Here is a 17,011-nt window from a genome sequence, read left to right as displayed (position 1 = left end):
TGGGCAGGATATTTTTAAATAAATACGTTTTGGAAAGCTATGTCTAAGCTGTGATTTTGCTGCTAAGGAAGGAATGCTGATGGACGTCCTGTCAACCAAGGATCATATCTGTTCCCCGAGAGCTAGTGCTGAACAGAGCTGTGTGGATGGCTTCCTTGAAAAGTTCTAGAAATACCAGAACCCTGGGGAGGTTGGATAGCAGCCTTATCCATTAGTTCAACATCTTGAATTGCTGGTATTGGGAACATATTTGTGCACTATCCTGGAGCTCTCTGTGGTCTTCAAGGGTGTCTCCATGAAGTTTGACTCTTTGAATGTTGTCTCTTTGGGCATTATCTCCATAAGTGTTGACTCCTTCAATGCTGACTCCTTGGACATTGTCTCTTTGAAGGTTGTTTCCATGAAGGTTGTCTCCTTGGAGCATGGACTGATCTGCCTTGCTGGAAGCTCACACCAGCCATAGACTGGAGCAGCTTGACCATCATTGCCTATTTGTGAAGTCTGCTAGTGATGCTCCAGCTCTGCTGCACTCTCATCCTTAAGTTTTTGCTGTGAATCCATGCACGATTTGCTTCTTGCACCCAAATTTGAATGGTGGCAGAATCACTATATAGCTTTGAGTCGGTAATACACAGCAAGATGTAAAGGAAGATCATCTGTAAGAGAAGACTCGTTCTGTATAAGCTGTGTTTAGAGATGATGGACCCAATTCTGACATAAATTGCTCACAAATCTGGAGTTGGGTGAAGATGCTCTGGATCCATGCTACTGTAAAAGAGATCAAAATCTGGCTGCTTCCCTAAGATGGCCGGAAAGAGCATGAATGAATCCCCAGCAAAGCAGGGACGTGCTCGGAAATGAGCCCCCAGCTGGCACGGCTCAGCGTGCTGGAGCTGCTGAGAGCTGCTGCAGGCAGTGATGAATTAGAGGATAAAGAAGTGAAAATGAGCTGGCAGAATCTTTAGGTGACTCATCAGGTGCATCTTGTAAAGTCTCTTTCTGAGAAGTAATGAAATCGCATGTTCTAACAATATTTGCACTGCAGCGGGGAAACGCATAAATATTGGGATCAATTAATGAAATTAGATAACTTGACCAAAAAAGCCATAGCGCTGGCTCAGAAACCATCCCTCTTCCTTTTTGCTAGTCCCCATGCTTGCAGTTGGAGAGGAAAATCTTGTGGTTTGGTTTCGCAGCTAAGCCAGCCAAGACGTGGCCAGGCACAGAGTGACTTGGGTCCTCAAGCTGATGGGGTGAGTGTCCTCACATGGCCTCCCACCCTTTGGTTTTGGGGTTGGTGAAGGCAGATCCACCTTGTGGCTGCTGACCATGTAGATTGCCTTGTCACGTTGTCATCTGTAAAATGGGGAATAGCATTTTTCCTTAAAAAGGGAGGTTATTTTTAGGAAAGAGATGGATGTGTGCATCAGCCTGTGACATTTCGGGGCTCCAGGAACTCATTGCACGTGGTGACTTTCATCACAGAGTTCCAGATCTGCAGTGAGAGCTGAATTCAGAGTAATACAGAATAGAAATAGAATCACGGAATCATTAAAGAACTCTAAGATCACCAAAACCAGCCCCGTCTCATCCCCACCATGCCCATAACCACGTCCCTCAGTGCCACATCTCCATGGTTCTGGAGCACTTCCAGGGATGGTGACCCCACCATTTCCCTGGGCAGCCCATGCCAATGCATTACCCCTCTTTCTGAGAACAAATTCTTCCTAATATCCAACCTGAACCTCCCCTGGGCAACTTGAGTCCATGATCTCTTGTCCTGTTCTGCTACCTCTTGTGGCTGCTGGTATCAGTGGGACAATTTCTGCTCTTTATAATGGAATAATTATCTTATTTCAGAAGTGTTCTCGTGGATTTGTACTTGGGGAAGGTACTAATGCATAGAGAAAGAATGGCAGAACTGAGCTTAACTATGCTGTAAAACTAAAGCACGAATGCCTGGATCTCTGCATCGGGCAATGGAGGAGCGCAAGCTCTCTGAGCAGAAGAGCTCTTGCTATCTTTGGATCCATCCACTGCAAGAGCAGATCTCGTCAGGTTAGCCTCCCCTAGGCCTGGCACTGGCACAACTGTTGTTGGAATGATTTGTCTGCTTTCTGGCGTCCTCGTTTTAAGAGGATGTTGACAAATTGGAAAGAGCTAAAAGAGCCACGAGGGTGGTTAAAAGATTGGCAAATGTGCCTGGCCAAGGAGGCAGCCAGGCTCCTAGCTCTGCTGTTCTATTTTTTCCTTTAAGTGAAGGTTAAAGGGGGGGTTTAGCAGCTCCAGGTACCTGTGTGAAGAATGCCAGCAGACAGCTCTGAAGGCTGTCAGACAGAGGAGCAGCACCAGTGGCTGGGAGCCAAAGCCTGGCCGTGGCTGGAAGGTAGAACAGCTTTTAATAGGAAGGGCAGTTTAACTGTTTGGGTATTTTATGTGAGTCCTGTTTTGTTTGGCCATCTCTGGAACGTGTATGTTGATACCTAAATAGACATCTCATGTGCATCTTCTCTGCCCAGAGATGTTATGGATGCTCCATCCATGGAGATACTCAAGGGCAGGGTGGAAGGGGCCGTGAGCAGCATCATCTGGTGCCTGTTTTAGTGGTTGACAAAGCTGTCTGCATCAAGGCTTGGAACTCATTGAAGTCCTTCCAACCTAAGCCGTTCTATGACTCTGATTCTTCAATTCTGTGATTCTGTGAAAATGGGGATATTTTTCTTCCAGATAACCATAAGCTATGCAGTGTTAGTGGTCCCCTCTCCATCACCTCTATCTGTAACCATGCACGCTCTTCAGCTTCTGTTATTCCTTGGTGCCCAAAGATCTCAGCTGTCTGAGCCAGATTTGAAGTATTTTGATGCCCAGTTGCAGTCAGTAAGACAATCTCTGGTTTGTTAAAGCTTGTGGCTGCTGTTCTTTCCTATTGTCCAATGTACAAAGCGTAACTTTTCAACCCAGCACCTTGCTGGCCACTCAGATTGGAAAGAGCTCAGTCTGTAAAAGCGCTTTCAGTCCAGGACAGTACCAAAAATTTCCTGCTGCAGCTTCAAGCAGCCCCCAGTGATGAATATTTGGGGGTTGGCGTGAGACTTGGGAAAGCCTTTGCTAACTGTTATGCTCTCTTTTGTTTTTCTAGCTGTGGGGAGCTCAAAAAATAAAGCAGGTAATGTACTTTTTTCTATGTCCTGCCTGCTCGGGGCTGCTGCTTTCTCCCTTTTTGCTGAGTGATGCTGTCCTGTCCGTTCCTAGCTGCCAGTTGCTGGTTTCCTTTATTGCAGACATGTAAATGCAGTGAGTGCTGCCACCCAAGAGTCTGATTTTTATCTTTATTTTTTATCTTTTCACTGTATTTCTGTATTTTGACATCTTCATTTTCTTCCTCCTGTCTAATCAAGAGCTTTCTTGTCCTTCAGGAATAGTTTGGTAGTTTTTCTGACTGTGGCATACCTCCTCCTGTAGACTCATGCTGGTGAATCTGACCTCTTTGTAACAAAAAAATGGTAAAATTGCAGCTTCATTGCTCTCATCAGCAGAGCAGAATTAGGTTTTCCATTGAATTTGGGCTGTCCATGGCCATGGGGTTGGCCAAGGAGATACAGACACAAGGGATGAACCTGCTAGAGAATTTCATGTGGATGGATCCCCATGGTGCTGTTCACACCTGCACACTTTTTATCCCACCTCAGCTACATTCTGAAGCAACATTTCTGTATTTCAGGCTAAATTTCCGTATCATCTCCTACCTTATTACTTAAGGAGATGGGAAGACAGCAATAGGAGGAGGTGTGGGACAGGAGGAGGGGATTTGGGGCAGCAGGAGGGGGTTGGGACAGCTCTTGGAAGCAGTAGAGGCAATATCCTTGCACAGCTCCAGCATTCCTATGCTGTTACTCTGCCCTCACTATGGCTGTTTGCTGATTATTTTGCAGGCCATCATCCATCCTGACACAAACGAGACCATCTTCATGCCTTTCAGAATGTCAGGTACAGTATGTCCTACTCAAGCAGTCATTAATTTCAGTGGGAATTTGTACAAAACGGTGTCTTTTTTTCCTCCTTTTCTTTTTTTTTTGGTGTTATATCTTGAAGCATTTAAACCAGATGCTGGAAGTAGTCCAAGCACCCAAATCCCTTAGAAATCAAGCTGATTTGGGACCCTCAATACCTGCCTGAGGTCTAGTGCTTAATATTTCCCTCTCCTTGTCAAGATGCTATCCTTTCTGGTATCCATTATCATAACAATGATTTTAACTCTCTAGTAAGCAGCCAAACTTGAGGGTTTGAGTGCAGCTTTGGGCCTTTCCCCAAACTCTGGGAGCTGTGGGAGGGGTTGCATCCCTCTTTTATAGGAGGGATAGGACCAACTCCTTAGGATCCATTCCATTAGTAGGGCACACAGGGAGGGTCTTCACTGGATAAAGCAGCCGAACCAGAGGGGAAAATAATGGGGCTGGTGGGTTTTGTTCTTTTTCTTTGAAAAAGGTTGAGTTTGAGGGTGAAATATAGGGACAAAAAGCCCAGGACCCACTCCTCTGCTGCCTTATTCAGTATTTTTACACAAATGTGTTGTCCTCATGGGTCACTGCCCCTTCTGACTGTGAATTGGATCCATGAGGTGTGTAATTCAGTAACGCTGACAAAATGCTGAGACCTTCCGGTGGAAGTCATAGAGATGGGTTATAATTAGCACAGAAATTGGCAATCTTAGCAGAGGAAAAATGTGAAGCCTTTGATTTCTGTGGTGCTTAACAAGATTTGGGGTAAAGCCTTCTCTAGGGCAGAAAGCTCTAGCTTATACCCCATCCCTGGAGGCATTCAAGGCCAGGCTGGATGTGGCTCTGGGCAGCCTGGTCTGCTGGTTGGCCACCCAGCACATAGCAGGAGGGTTGGAACTGGATGCTCCTTGTGGTCCTTTTCAACCCAGGCCATTCTGTGATACCTGTGATTAAAATAGTCGCTAGGTGTGCCTTGTACCCTGAGCCCATAGCACTGTTGGATTTATTAGGTGCGAAGCCTTTTGCAGCCCAAAATGACATATTAGAATGCATGAATCTCTCTTTTTTTTTCTTAATTTTCCTAATAGGTTACATTCCCTTTGGAACACCCATTGTAAGTATTTTAACCTCCCTCTGTGCTTTGGTTGCGAGTAACAGAGAATGCATTTTTTAACGCTCACGCACAGTTCTCCAAGCTGCACCTTGCTGCCTTGCTGCAGATTCACACCAGCTTCACGCCTTCCCCATCATCTACCTGTGCCATGTGTGCTCCGGGCCGGCAGTCCATTCAGCAGCATCCTCCTGCTGCTTTCTGCAACATCCTCATCTTTGTGTTTCCAGCGGGGAAAGGGAAGACTGGGAGGAGCACACAGTGCCTTCTGCAGCTCCTGGATCCGTCTTTGGGGGCCATTTGCACATTTTGCGAGTCACTTCTCAGCCGTGGCAAGCACAGGGAGCTGGAGGCCAGCGTCTCATTTCCTTCTCTTCATTAATTAAAACGGCAAGGGCTTCGTGCTGAGGGTGTTCTTCATTTTGTTACTGTGAAATTTGTAAGCATTTGGGTGCTGTTGACAGCCAAAGCCAGAACGGAGATAACTCTGCGTTCCTTGTCTTCAGAGCAGCAAATATTAATTAACCCCACTTTGTGAACGGGGAAACCGGGGTGCGAGGCTTTGTCCAAAACCACACAAGCTGGTGCCAAAGGGCTGAGCAAATCCAGCTTGGTCCTTCCACCTCCAGCTCTTCCCTCACCCTACCGCATCCGCCTTATGATAACCACGGAAAGAGCAAGTTGTGCCACGGAGGGTCAGGTTGGGTATTAGGAAAAATTCCTTCTCTGAAAGAGTTGTCTGGCACTGGGAGCAGGCTGCCCAGGGAGTCACTGTCCCTGGAGGTGTCCAAGAACCGTGGAGATCATAGAACCATTTGAGTTGGAAGGGGCCTTTGAAGGTCATCCAGTCCAACTCCCGTGCAATAGATCGGGTTGTAGGTGTGGCCTTTGGGGACGTGATTTGATTGGCGTGGTGGTGACAGGTTGAAGTTTGCACTTGATCGTAGAGGTCTTTTCCAACCTTAATTATTCTATGATTGCATGAAAAGCTGCTCAATTTAATCTCCTAAACCCAGTGGACTGTGGCGTGATGCTTATGGAGCAGTAACGATCCCTTCCCGACTGGTGGCAACGGGGTGGCTGGGAGCTGAAGGCAGAAAGCAGCCCCCAGCACGGCTGTTGCTATTTGTTGTCATGTGCAGCGTGGCAGCAGTAACTCTGTATGGGGCATTTTAAAGGAAAAGGTTAAACAAAAATGAGTTAACGCTCAAATTGACAATGAAATCGGCCCCAATCCAGAGCTGTCAGAGGAGCCGAGAGCTGTCAGATGAGCCCAATTTCGTTAGCTGTAAAGGATAAACTGGAACCTCTTGTCATTTAAAAAAAAAAAAAAAAAAAAAGGAAAAAAAAAAAAAAAGGAAGGGGAAAAAAAAAAAGAGAAACCAAACGTTTCAAATGTTAAAATTAAAATGTAACATTTATGCCAATCGATCTGTGAAATTTAGTGACAAAATTGGCAGCCTGCTCTAGCATAAAAACAGTTTGAGCCTTGCCTTCAGCATAGGGGGATGGGATTTCCTCAAGAGAGGCTCGGGGTGCCTGCGGCGAGCGCTCGCCTGGGATTAAAGCCTGGTGATAATAATCATTTCTTTTCTGGATTAAGCAGCTCTGCCAAAGCCAAATCCTGTGGCTGTGTGTGCATCCCTTGGGCAGAGCCTGGAGCCAGGGAACTACGATCTTTTGCTTCCACCTCCGTCATTTCTAAGGCTGTGTGCATGGTTCAACCTTCATCCACCTTTTCACCTTCCATAGGTTTCACCTTCCATAGGTTTCTCTCTTCCTTGCTTTGTGCTCCCAGCCAATGAGTGAGGTTTGTCGGAGCTTAGGTTATGCAGCCCAGCACCATTTGGGCACATCATTTCCTCCAGACATATGAAAACGGGGTAAAACATTTCGTTTTTGGTGAGTGCTCATTGGGCTGGAAGAGCCAGCCATATTGCCAGCAGATCCAGCTCGTGGGCAGGACTCACTGCCCTTTTGCATTCATGTTGTTTCAGGGGTTCAAGGTTTCTTGTGGTTCACAATTTTGGGGGGTTTTCTTTTTTTGGGGCTTACGGATCTTTTGGGTTCTGTTTTTTGAGAGTCGACAGGTTTTTTTGGGTTCACAGTGTTTTTGGGGGGCTCCTCATCTTTGGGGTTTGCTGTCTTTTGGTTCTCCTTTGAGTTCCCCATGTTCAGGGTTTGTTGTGTTTTGGGCTCGCCATCTTTTAGACTCACTGTTTTTGAGTTCTTTGAACTCACCACCTTTTGGGTTCATGGTCTTTTGGGCACGTTGTCTTTGGGGTTCACTGTCTTTGGGTTCTCCTTATTTAGGCTCACTGCTTTTTGGGTTCATCATCTTTGAGGTTCATTGTCCTTTGGGCTCATCGTCTTTGGGGTTTGCTATCTTTGGGTTCTACTTCTTTGGGTCACCACTTTTTGGGTTCATCATCTTCAGGGTTCGTTGTCTTTTGGGCTCATGATTTTTGGGCTTCGCTGTGTTTGGGTTCTTCTTCGAACTCACCACGTTTTGGGTTCATGGTCTTTTGGGCACCTTGTCTTTGGGGTTTGCTGTCTTTTGGGTTCTTCTTCTTTGAACTTGCCAGTTTTTTGGTTCGTGCTCTTTGGGTTTGTCATCTTTTGGATTTGCCACTTTTTGGAGCTCACCATTTTTTCAGGCTCCCCATTTTTTTGTACTCACCACTGTTAAGGCTCTACGCTTTATGGCTGCGTTCTGAAAGCTCCTGGTCCGGTATCCAAGTCCTCTGATTGTCGTTTCAGACAACTCCATACCAAACGGGTGGGTGAAATTTGCAACCCCGCTCCTTTGTCCTCTGGGATTCAGATGAGGAGCCTTGTTGGGACTGGGGAATACCTGGAGCAGAGCCTTGTGTCCATTGCAGGTGACAGGCAAATAGAGCAGGGCTGGAGGCTGCAAAATGAGAACTCCACTGCAGACATGCCGAGAGCCGACAGACGTCTGGAAAGTGCCTGCAGCCCTGGTCTGCAGCCACAAAGGGCTGTTTGCACCTGATAGGCAATTAAATTTTGTTAGCTGGTACTTTTCTAGTGCTTAGAAGCTTTTTTTTTTTTTCTTTTTTTCCCCCTTTTTTTTTTTTTTAATATATATTTTGTTTTCCTTCTTAGTTATTTTTTCCCCTGACAGTAATTAAAAGTGAAACTGTACATTTCTTGACAGACTCTTGCACATATGGAGAGTTTGCATTTAAACGTGCCTCTTTCAGTCATACAGATTTTGGGTGCTCTTTTATTTATTTATTTCCCCCTCCCTTCTCTCCCTCCCTCTCGCGCTCTGACTGCTGCTGCTGCGGGGGCTGCTTGTCTCCTTCTTCCTCCTCAAAGCTTCCCTGGTCCCCATGGGGCACTCGGTGGTTTTGGGATGAGGATGGGGTCGCACCTGTTGAGTTCATGTGGCTCTGACCGACAGCAGTGCAATTAACAAGGTCCTCATCATCAATGTGAGCGGCGAATCGGTGGGACTCGCACGTCTTGGCCTTCAGCCAGCGCACCGAGCGGCTGCAACTCGGAGAAAGGCTGGAGGAGGAAGAGCTGGAGGAAGGAAAGAGAGGAAAGATGTAAATGAGGGCGGCCTCGCAGCCCTACCGCCCCTCTGTTTGTTGTTATTTCTCTTCGATGTCGTCGAGCGTGGGGGTTGGCTCCTCTTCAGCTGCTGTTGCTGCAGGTGTATGGGGCTGGATTGAGCTCTCCTCATCTTGTGGCAGTGCTTGTGCTCCAATGGAGAAGTTTGCATTCTTCTCGGCATTGCCGGGAACGACCATAAAGGAAGAGGTGCTGAGATGGTCTGTGAGCATTGGGTGAACTTGGAGTCTTCTTGCCCACCTGCCCCAGAGACATTTCAGACCACGTTGATACCCAAGCAGCCCAAAAATCAACACATTTGGAATTAAAAGTTGTTCGGTCTTTGTACTCTTTGTGAAGATGCAAATGTGAATTCGTGCTGTGAAGAGCACCTTCATAAACTATCAGAAGATAGAGGGAAGAGAGAAAATGACAGTGATGTTACGAAGCCCCACTTCTTCACAGTGGGGTTTCCCTAGTTCCCTTCTTACCTGCTTCTTACCCAGGAACTCCTGTCCCTGCTCATTGGGTTTATTGCTGGGAGCCTCTTTGCTTTCCTTCCATCTCCTCTTCTTGCCGGGTCCTTCACAACAGCTCCATGCATCACTACAGCCTCAGGGCAGCGTGCCTGAAAGCTGCATGGAGGAAAAGGATCTGGGTCAGTTGGTCAACACTTGGCTGAACATGAGCCAGCAGTGTGCCCAGGACTCAAGATGCCCCAGTGAAAGTTCAGGATGGGCATTAGGAAACGTTTCTTCTCCGAAAGAGCCATCAGGCACTGGAAGAGGCTGCCTGAGGAGGAAGTGGAGTCAGCATCATGAACCATGGTGACGTGGCACTGAGGAATGTAGTCGTGGGCATGGTGGGGATGGGTTGAGTTGGGGTTGGGGATCTCAGAGCTCTTTTCCAACCTTTATGGCTCTATGCTTTTTCAGTTTTTTTTTACCCTTGAGGGGAACAGGCTGCCGTCAAGCAGAGCAGGAAGGATTCTGGCAGCACTGCATCCTCTGCAAGAGATGGATTCTCTGAAGAATTGCAGGAATGAGCCTGAATGGTATTTTGAGGCATCCCAAGGATGCTGGCAGTGCCACGTGGACAGTGCATACATACAGGCTCAGATCAGCAGTTCTCTTTGAACAAAACAGGTGGCTCCAAATCAGGAGCACACGTGCTTCTGGGTGGCACTCCTGTCTTCAGATGTTCAAACCTCATTGCTTTCCTGGGTGATTCTGTTCCCTCACCTGCTTGTTCCTGGTTGTGCTCTGGCCACTCACCATGAAATAAAGCTCACACATGGACGTATCTTATTAGAGGCAATAGAACTATGCTTGCTGTTTTCTTGCCTAGCAGAGCATCAACAAACCATGTGTATGTTAACACTAATCTCTTCTCTTGCAGGTTGTTGGTCTTCTTCTGCCCAACCAGACGATAGCATCCACTGTGTTTTGGCAGGTAAGGCTCATCTGCCTCTGTGTGCTGAATGGGTGGGGGATGTCATGCAAAGGAAAGCAGCCTTGACTTGTGTCTTCAGGACAGCCTGGTGCATGCAGCTTTGTGGCACGTTAGGGGGAGATTATGGCTTTTTAGCTTTAAAATTGCTTTATACCGTGGCCTTAAGGTTTGTTTTTAGATCTGGTTTTTAGATCTAGTTGCTTATTTTCATGATCAAGTGCTTGTTGTGCTTCTGTGTGGATGGAGTGCTGGTGAAAGCTGCGTGCGTTTCTATCTCAGCTCTAAGGGTCGGTGCATGCAAGAGCTTGTACAACGATGTGGCAAATCACAGACGGGTCCAAAAGGAGATGGCACTCCCGTGTTTGTAGACCTGATTTTCTGCAAGGTTACGTTTACATCTCTCTCTTTTTGTTTCCTCTGTAGTGGTTGAATCAGAGCCACAATGCGTGCGTCAACTATGCAAACCGCAATGCGACAAAGGTGAGGAGACCCAGCATATGCGGCGTGCGCTGCGTGCTAGCTCTGTTTTGACATGGAAACATAAGTCTTGTCTCTTGGCTGTTAATAGAAACTGCAGAGTAGGCACTGTGTTGAATTTGTAGCTTGGCCATTCTCCTGTAGAGACTTCCATTTCATTGTGGCTGTCAATGGCTCAAGGATCTCGAAATCACTTGAAGCTCAGGAGCAATGCTCAGTGCCTTCACACTGAGCCAGGGTGGGGTTTAATCAGTATGAATTAAATTGGGTGTGTAAATGAGCACGAAGCAATGTCTGTTTGGGTGTTTGGATAGCAAAGGAAGGCTCCCTGGTCACCCTTCTGTGTCATGAGGACATTCAGTATGCAGCCCAGGCATCATGCTGGCCCTGCTCTCTTCCCCTTCCTCAGTGTTGATTCGTGTCTTGTGGGGATGTGGGAGCTCACAAGAGGAATCTGAGATGGAAACCATCCAACTCACTGTGATAGCATTTCAAGGACAAATGTTTGATAAGGAGAGTTTGGGGTTCAATGCATGTGTATAAGAATAGCAATGTTTTTTTTTCTATTTTTTTCCCACTTACTGAATTTCTTTCACATATTCTTTTAACTGCTATTATTACAATTTGTGATGCCAATTAATTTTCCATTCCCTTTAACCTTGTTCATGAGGTTACGTTTTTCCTTGGGCTTGCTGCTGCTAGATGACAGACCGTGTGTCACAGAACAATATGACAAAATTAAACCTGTCTCTGGTTTAAAGAAAATACAAAAAGAAAAAGTACCCCCAAACAACAAAAACAGCTCAGTTGCATTTTAATAACCAGAAGTTTGTTTATTGAAAATATGTTTTGTTTTTCTTTCCAAAGCCTTCTCCGACGTCCAAGTTCATCCAGGGCTACTTGGGAGCTGTCATAAGTGCTGTCTCAATAGCAGTGGGTAACGCTTTATGTATTACACTACTAAGTAACTGCTCCCTTCCAGCAGCACTGCAGTGCTTTTGAGATGTTTCTTTGAATTGCCAAGCATGTTTAGATTTTAATTGACACAGCTCAGTCTAAACAACAAGAAAATATTTTAACCATGAGGAGTCTTTGTCCATGCATGCCCAAGCTTTTCAACAGAAGGAGACTTCTGCCACTGATTGCTGCCAGCATGTCCTGCACTGTGCTCTGCTTGGGTCTCTGCGCTGTTGCTTTGCTGCTGAGTGAACTCAAATTATCCACACATGCAGGGAGCCTACAAACAGGAGGGGAATCATCTCTTTGAAAGGTAGATAACAGCAGGATGAGGGGAAATGGTTTGAAGTTGAGGGAAGGAAGATTGGGGTTGGATATGAGGGGGAAGTTCTTGACAGAGAGAGTGGTGAGGTGCTGGAACAGCTGCCCAGAGAGGCTGTGGATGCCCCGTCCATCCCTGGAGGTGTTGAAGGCCAGGTTGTTTGGGGCCCTGGGCAGCCTGGGCTGCTATGAAATGGGGAGATTGGTGACCCTGCCTGTGGCAGGGGATTGGAGCTTGATGATCCTTGAGGTCCCTTCCAACCCTGGCCGTTCTATGATTCTGCATTAAGATGCTGGTGAATTAGCCCAGTCCAGGCTGAAATGCCAAGAAGTGTGACGGTGAGGCTGCAGAGTAGCAGTGTGATAGCTGATCTGAGCAGTCAGGCTTTGAAGATTGTCCCCTGGTGGCTCAGCACCTTGAATTAAAAGAATCATAGAATCATGAAGGTTGGAAAAGACCTGAAAGACCATCAAGTCCAGCCCAAACCCCACCATGCCCACTGACCACATCCCCAAGTGTCACATCACCACGGTTCTTGGACGTCTCCAGGGACAGTGACCCAGCACTCCCTGGGCAGCTGTGCCAGATCGCTCTTTTGGAGAAGAAATCTTTCCTGATATCCAACCTTAAAGATCCTTAAAGATATTTTGTGTTTTTTTAATTTTTGTTTTTACTGTGGCCCAAACTTTTTGTCTCTCTCTCAAGCCTCAGATGTCCTCCTGCAGGCATTCTTTCTGCCAACAGACTGTGCCCTGGGCAGTCAGCACTCAGCCTGCCTACCACACTGCTTGGGTTCCCTAATTCATTTTGGGGCAAAAGGCTGTGTGGGCTTGTTAAGACTTCTTTACAGTGTTTCTACAGAGCCAACTGGTGATGGTTAGAAGAATTATGTAGATGGGAGTAAGATGGTTTTCCATGGTGTTGGCTTGGCTTTCTCACTGGCTGCCTCTCCTAGAATTAACCTGTGCACACTGACCAGCCTTCTGTTGGAATGAGCTTCCATACTTCTAAACCCCATAGACAGAGGGCAGGAGGCAGAGAGAAGTGATATCAGCAGAGTTTTGTCACCCCACAGAGCTGATGGGCTCCATAAGGAGACTGCTTGGGCCAAGAGCAGAGCTGACCATGGTGGCATGGCTCTCATTCCTCTTGTGCTGATTTGCAAAGGAGCTGAAGCACTTCAGGGAACCCCAGTGGGAGAAACTCATCCTCTGAAACAGCATGAAAAGCTTCCCAAAGACCTGGGGATAAAGGAGTTGCATCCAACCAGCAGTGGCCTGCAGGCTCTGCAGGGTGGTTGTCACCACTGGTGGCACGTGGGCCACTTGGCATTGCTGATAGGAGATGCCATACTGCAGTGGACTTCTATGGAAGGCACTTGATGCCTGCAAAGAGTATTGCAAGGTATGGCATAGAATCATAGAATCCTTAGAGTTGGAAGGGACCTTTTAAAGCTCCTTTAGTCCGACCGCCTTGCAATGAATAGGGACATGCACAACCAGATAGTTATTTGTAGATCTGAGGGGTGCAGTGTTGCTATGGGGAGGTGGCAGCTCTCCTTCCATCTGAGGGAGCAGTGAAAGGCAGCAGCTTTAAGGCTGCTTCCTCCTTCCTGATATGTGCAGGTCTGTTGGCTTCAGCGTGGGGTCAGCCGTGGTGCTTGGGGTGCACTGAAAGTGGACACTTGCAAAAAGATGGCAAAGTCTGCACACACTGAGGTCCCTGAACAGACAAGCCCTTGGGGACAGGAGCAAGGCAGAAATCCCCTATTGCTGGCTCAGAGCAGCCTGGAGAAAATCCTGCAGGCAGGGAGTGATTTTTATGTTGTAAATATCTGGATTAATAACCAGCAGCTCCTCAAGAGGTTGTTGGTTTTATTTTGTTTTTTTGGTTTGGTTTTTTTTTTTTTGTAAATGGTGATGACAAATAATTTAGCAGCAGCCTCGAGTTTCATTATGTCGGATTTTAAGGCCTCAGCCCTCATTAACCGGTGTCTGCTGTCAGTTAGCAATAAATCACCTCCCAGTGTGAGCCTATTAGGACCAGATGACCTGAAAACAAGTGCCACTGCCTCCAGTGGTCTGCTGAGACCCGGTATTAATTAAAGCAGGCCCCTTCCATGTTTGCAGTTGGCAAGCAATGCAGGGAGGAGGCTGGGGAAGTGACAGATCAGCTGGGTTGTGATGCTGCTTCCCATCGTCTTAAGCCTGTGCGGCTTCATCTGAAGAGAGGGACAAACAAACGGCTTTCTCACGTGGATGGAAGAGCAGATTTTGGCTTTACACTTCTTGCGATTAAACTAGAAGTCTCAGCAAATCTTTGCAAGTAACATTATTCCTTTCTCATTTGAGAGAAATGAGAAATCTCCGTTGCAGAGAAGCAGCATAGATCTGGCTCTAGATCTGGGACTGCTGCTGTGCAGTCCTTTGGGATGAGGAATTTTAGAGGAATTAATATTTATTTACTATGCATTAATATGGGATATATAAATATTTTTTCAGTAACTTTCAGTATTTCTTTTTTTCAATATTTCTTTTCCTTCCACCTTACTGATCTGGCACCTCATCTAGTGGTTGGCAACCAGCTTGTGACAGGAAGGTTGGAACCAGATGATCTTTGTGGTCCCTTCCAACCCAAACCGTTCTACAGTTCTTTGGTTCTACTCCCAGCCTGATTCACAGAATAGCTCTGGGCAAAGGAATCTGTGCCAGAATTTTATTTCTTCTCCAGTACAGTATTGCTTGAGACAAGGCTAGAGCTGACCTCAGAAGGAAGGACCTTAAGATTGGCCAAGAGCAAGGAGACGGAGGAACCAATGTACCAGATCTCCTCCACCTCTGGTGTTTTTTACTTGTCGTATATGGTGTTCCTTTCTGCCAGTGACACACTGCTCCCCATCAGCACCTGATATGAAAGAGGAAATGAAAGCGTTGGTCTGAGATCTGTCATCCTTGGGACAGAAGAGCAAGTGGGGTTTGTCCCCATTAAAAATGTGGCCAGATTCCTTCCTTGAAGTATGCCAGCTTATGTAACATTATAGATGGCTTTTATTAAGAGAATGTTTAGGATTGTTTGTGGGCTCAGGTCTTGTCAATACAAAGAGAAATGTGTTGTTCTTGCTTAGCAACCTGAGCTAGGTTCAGAACAAAAGTAGGTGTTTTGTCTTTGGTATAAAACCAGAGCTGCAGTGGCGCGTAACCACAGCCGCCAGGCTCTGCTTTTGTGTTGGTCTGCGTGCTTGAAACATCACAGAATCATCAGTGTTGCAAAAGACCTCTAAGATCCCCAAGTCCAACCCCAGCCCATCCCCACCATGCCCACTGACCAGGTCTCTCAGTGCCACATCTCCATGCTCTGACCACTCTGCTGGAGAAATTTCTCCTAATATTAAACACGAACCCTCCCCTAGTGTAACTTAAGGCCAACTAAGCAGGGCATGAATGTTTCCTTTTGGTTTACCTTACTAGCTAACCTTGGGTTAAAAAATCAGGCGATTGATAACCCATTAATAACCTCAGTGCCCAGTGCTGGTATTGATGGCTGGCCTTGGAGGCCAGGAGGGTGTTGAAAGCTTCTCTTCAAGGACTGATCCACTGTACTCTTGAAAGTGTTGATACAGAAAGACCACCATGCTTTCTGACCCTAAATACTGGCTTTGGACTATGAACCATCCCCCACCGTGCCCACTGAGCCTTGTCCCTCATGCTGTGTCTCTTCTGGTTGCTTGTCACTCTTCCTGTCCCTGCAGGTAGAAATGGAGTGAATGCTGCTTGGCTGGGTGCATCCAGCAGGATGGCCTCACTTATCGACTCTGCTTCAGGGTAGGGGAATGCAGCCCAGTGACCTGGTATCAGTTCTGATGGATGGAGTTCTTCAGAGCAGGGACTCAACCAGAGGTGCTCCAGGATTCAAATTCCCACTATTGCAGCAAGAAATCACTTCTCCCCATTCAGGCATCTTGGAGGTCATCCTGGGGCAGTTTTCACAGAATCACAGAATTGTAGGGGTTGGAAGGGACCTCCAGAGATCATCGAGTCCAACCCCCCTGCCAAAGCAGGTTCCCTACAGCAGGTTGCACAGGTAGGTTTTCTCCTTAGTGATGTTACTTCTAAGAAAACACATCTTGCTTGTTGGTAAAGAAACAGCAGCGTTCTGCAGAGCTGTATGAGAATGCTCTGCTGTCTGTCTGGGCTCACATCTGAACCTGCACACTGGGAAGACCAGAGCTGATGGATGTATGGAGCTCCTGATAGAGCCCTCACTCCTGGGAATGCTTCCTTGGTGCTCTCATAGTTGCTGTAGGTTTCAGTTGTGCTTCCTGAGTTTTTCAAGCATGGTAATTTGTCTTGGAGATTTTGGGTTTTATTTCCATGGGTTTCATAAATCATAACCCAAGTGGGGATCTCAGATGTGGTCACAATTGGTCGAGCAGAAATGTTACATAAAAAATGGAACTTCTAAGTTTATATTTAGTTGTAAAAAAGGAAAAAAAAAATAAAAATGGTACAGGAGTCTAATTTGCAAAGCCAAGCCTAGTGTGCATCTAAGAGATCAGCTTAAAGCAGAGCTTGCTTCTGGACAAATGGACTTTGCAAAAATGATATTTTCAGACCAAGCAGGTCTTTTTCCCCATAGAAAAAGTCAGCATCTCACAAAATCAAAATGTGCTTTGTCTTGAAAACATCCATTGTAACCTAAGATATTCTCAAGCCATGGAGGATTTCAGCAGAAAGATCTTATTTGCCTTCTCCGAAGGAAGCTGAGAGGTGAAGACGATTCAAGCCTAGGATTATAGCTGTAAAACAATATTAGCATCGTGGTGGCTGTGTCACAGCCAGCTTTTGGCAGTAGCTGGCCTTGCAGCCCAGGCTCCCACAGCTCAGCAAACTGTACAGCTCTGCCGTTCCCAGGGAATGTTTGCTGAAATATGCAGATATAAAAATACTGTAACACCATGGAGTGAGAATAATGGGGGAAAGAGTGCATTTATATACGGCAGCTCTGTTCGAGGAAGGAGAGGAGAGGAGAGGAGAGAAGAGGAGAGAAGAGAGAAGTGAAATGAAAGAAATGAGAAGGAGGAAGAAGGAAGAAGGAAAAAGAGAAGAGCTGTGTGAT

At 46.6% G+C, this 17,011-nt stretch overlaps 1 protein-coding gene across 5 annotated transcripts in view; it reads left to right on the top strand.

Moving 5' to 3' along the window:
• Positions 1-17,011, top strand: part of SFXN5 (sideroflexin 5) — a 79,102-nt gene that overhangs the window by 24,336 nt on the left and 37,755 nt on the right. For all 5 annotated transcript variants that reach the window (XR_006167658.1, XM_042811910.1, XM_042811913.1 and 2 more), the window contains 6 exons: positions 3,140-3,166; positions 3,933-3,987; positions 5,087-5,112; positions 10,087-10,140; positions 10,564-10,620; positions 11,485-11,550. Coding sequence is in view for 4 of the 5 variants with exons in the window: in XM_042811910.1 (XP_042667844.1) it covers positions 3,140-3,166; positions 3,933-3,987; positions 5,087-5,112; positions 10,087-10,140; positions 10,564-10,620; positions 11,485-11,550 (285 nt within the window). In the remaining variant the exon portion in view is untranslated. The remainder of the gene's footprint in view (positions 1-3,139; positions 3,167-3,932; positions 3,988-5,086; positions 5,113-10,086; positions 10,141-10,563; positions 10,621-11,484; positions 11,551-17,011) is intronic.

Source organism: Centrocercus urophasianus, unplaced genomic scaffold, assembly GCF_019232065.1.
Source record: "Centrocercus urophasianus isolate 14NV4802_14NV808 unplaced genomic scaffold, USGS_Curo_1.0 seq_13, whole genome shotgun sequence".
Lineage (NCBI taxonomy): Eukaryota > Metazoa > Chordata > Aves > Galliformes > Phasianidae > Centrocercus > Centrocercus urophasianus.
Note: the sequence above shows the minus strand (reverse complement) of the source record. Positions and strands in the feature narration are given on the sequence as shown.